Source organism: Nicotiana attenuata, unplaced genomic scaffold (assembly GCF_001879085.1).
Source record: "Nicotiana attenuata strain UT unplaced genomic scaffold, NIATTr2, whole genome shotgun sequence".
NCBI lineage: Eukaryota > Viridiplantae > Streptophyta > Magnoliopsida > Solanales > Solanaceae > Nicotiana > Nicotiana attenuata.
The window spans coordinates 264,089-266,362 of NW_017670800.1; the positions used below are offsets into that span (position 1 = coordinate 264,089).

The 2,274-nt window shown below is 36.0% G+C and overlaps 1 protein-coding gene across 1 annotated transcript; it reads right to left on the minus strand.

Moving 5' to 3' along the window:
• Positions 1-1,086: 1,086 nt before the first annotated feature.
• LOC109243430 (RING-H2 finger protein ATL78-like) lies at positions 1,087-1,996 on the minus strand. Its single transcript, XM_019410365.1, has one exon. It carries the CDS (start codon positions 1,930-1,932, stop codon positions 1,225-1,227), a length of 708 nt encoding a protein of 235 aa, XP_019265910.1. The 5' UTR covers positions 1,933-1,996; the 3' UTR covers positions 1,087-1,224.
• Positions 1,997-2,274: the final 278 nt, after the last annotated feature.

Below are 2,274 nucleotides of genomic sequence, written 5' to 3' on the forward strand. Positions count from 1 at the left end.
GTCAACGGTCAAAATCTGGGAAGTCTGTTGACCAACGACTATTTTTTGCAAAAATGGCCATTCGGCCTACCCTATTAAACAAATAGCCGCCCCCTAATAAGTTTCAGCCATTTTTAATAAAGAACATAACATAAGCATAAGCAAAAATTGCACGGGACGACCTACTTGATCGCCCCATTTAATCCGTACTCACTTTTTATTTTATTTTTTAAAACTTGTACCCAATGTTTAAACAACTTCAGGCCTTTTGCTCCTCTTTCTTCTTTTTCTTCTTCTTCGGGTAACAGTAATTTTATATGGTATTTCTGAACATATTTTAAGGTAGTTTATGATATTTTACAGTGGTGAGCTGTTGTCGCGCTTCATTTTTTACTACTGCTTAGGGTTTCTACTTTTTCTTTTTCTAAATTGTAAAATAGGTTCGCTAGATTCATTGTTATTTTGACAAATTGATGATTGGGGTTTGTTCTTGATGATATTTGGAGGTTATGTTTCAAATTTGAGCTCATTTGGAGTAGATTTAGGTATTAAATTATATATTTGACTCTTAAATTCGAAGAACAAATTTCTATTTCTGCGCAATTTGCACTTCAGGCCAATTTGACATGCATGAAAATGTTAGTTGCACTTCAGACCTTTTGGCCTAAAGTTCATCTGAAGTGCAATTTTCACTTCATATTGGCCTTAAGCGTTGAAAAACTTTTGTCGCACTTCAGATCTTTTGGCCTTAAGTGTGTCTGAAGTGCAATTTTTCACTTCAAGCTTATTGGACTTAAGTGTAGGAAAACGTTTGTTGCACTTCAAACCTTTTGGCTTTATTTGAAGAGCAATTTTTTACTTCAGATTTATTGGCCCTAAGTGCATGAAACCATTGGTTGCACTTCAGACCTATTTGGCCATAAGTGCATCTGAAGTGCAATTTTTTTACTTCAGACTATTTTGTTAACTTCAGACCCGATAAGTCTGAAGTTGATCATAAAAGTGAGTAGGCTTGCAAATTTTTTTACAAAGTGGGTATAGATTCAATTGTGACTCCAAAATCAGGTATAGATGGAGAAGCCCCTAAGTATAATAAAGAACCCGAAATAAAAATTAATTAGTGTATACACTTGCAAAACTAAAGAATCATTGGAAGCTACGTACACAGGCGTTGGCCTCATCCTAGCTAGAAAAAAGAAAGAAACAAAACTAAAGCTAAGATTCTAGATACTACTATTTTTCTAACTAACTTAGATGGTTAGATATAACAGCTTCACGTTGGAGAGATTCAATCCCTATTATGATTTCTTGAACTGCTGCCGATGTTGTAATATTGGTAGATACTTGAGTGTTTGGAATTGCAGTTGTTCCGCTTACAGTTTTTTGGCAAGTTTCAATAAGGCAGTGCCTACAAGTAGGGCAAGAAGAGTGGGAATTCAGCCATTTATCGATACACTTGACGTGGAAGCCATGATTGCACTTAGGCAGAACCTTAACTTTCTCTCCAACTCCAAATTCTGATAAGCAAATTACACACTCAGCGCCAACCCCCGGATATTTCAATATTTCTCTAGTGTAAGTTATAACTGGGAATGTTTTGAGGGCTTTTGTCTTGATCCCTGTATTGGCTAGCTTTGCTACAGAAGGGTTTGTATGGTTTGAGGATGAGTCTTCCATTACTCGGCTGACGCATCTCAATGCACACTTTATTAGGTAGTTCACGATAAGTGAACAAATTATGGAACATATAAGTACAGACAATACCATCACAACATTTGCATCAAATGATGGTTGATCATCTGTTGTGTCGTGGCTGATTCCGGTTGCCGGAGGCGGCGCCACGGTGGTCTCGCGGTGGTATTGTTGTAGTGTAGTTGGTATTAGAAGTAGTCTTCTTGAGTAGTGGAAGTTCTCCATTAATTCTTGATTGAATATAGTGGAAGTAGTTGCCATGGATTTTTGGTCGAGAGAATGTGTGTTTTCTTTGTATATATGTTGGTGTTGGATGAATTGACGTCTCCCCTTGGATGCAGTTGCTTATGTAGGACACATTTATAGGGCTAATTAACAGGGTGTAAAGTGTGATCAACTTTTTTTCTTTGAGTCTTAATATTATATTATATTTTATCCTTAGAGATTATTTGAGAGTTCTAAGCCATGTTTTCATTAACTAGCTTTAATTATTTCTAATATAAGAACTACAGATAAGAGTTTATTATAAACAATTGCCAAGTCGACCAGCCTAGGTATCTTTTAGAAGTAGCAATTTTCCTCTTTTGAGAAGAAAATGTTTTA

Bases quoted from the DNA above. Each gene is read 5' to 3' on its own strand.
- LOC109243430 (XM_019410365.1), bottom strand. From the start codon at position 1,932: ATGGCAACTACTTCCACTATATTCAATCAAGAATTAATGGAGAACTTC.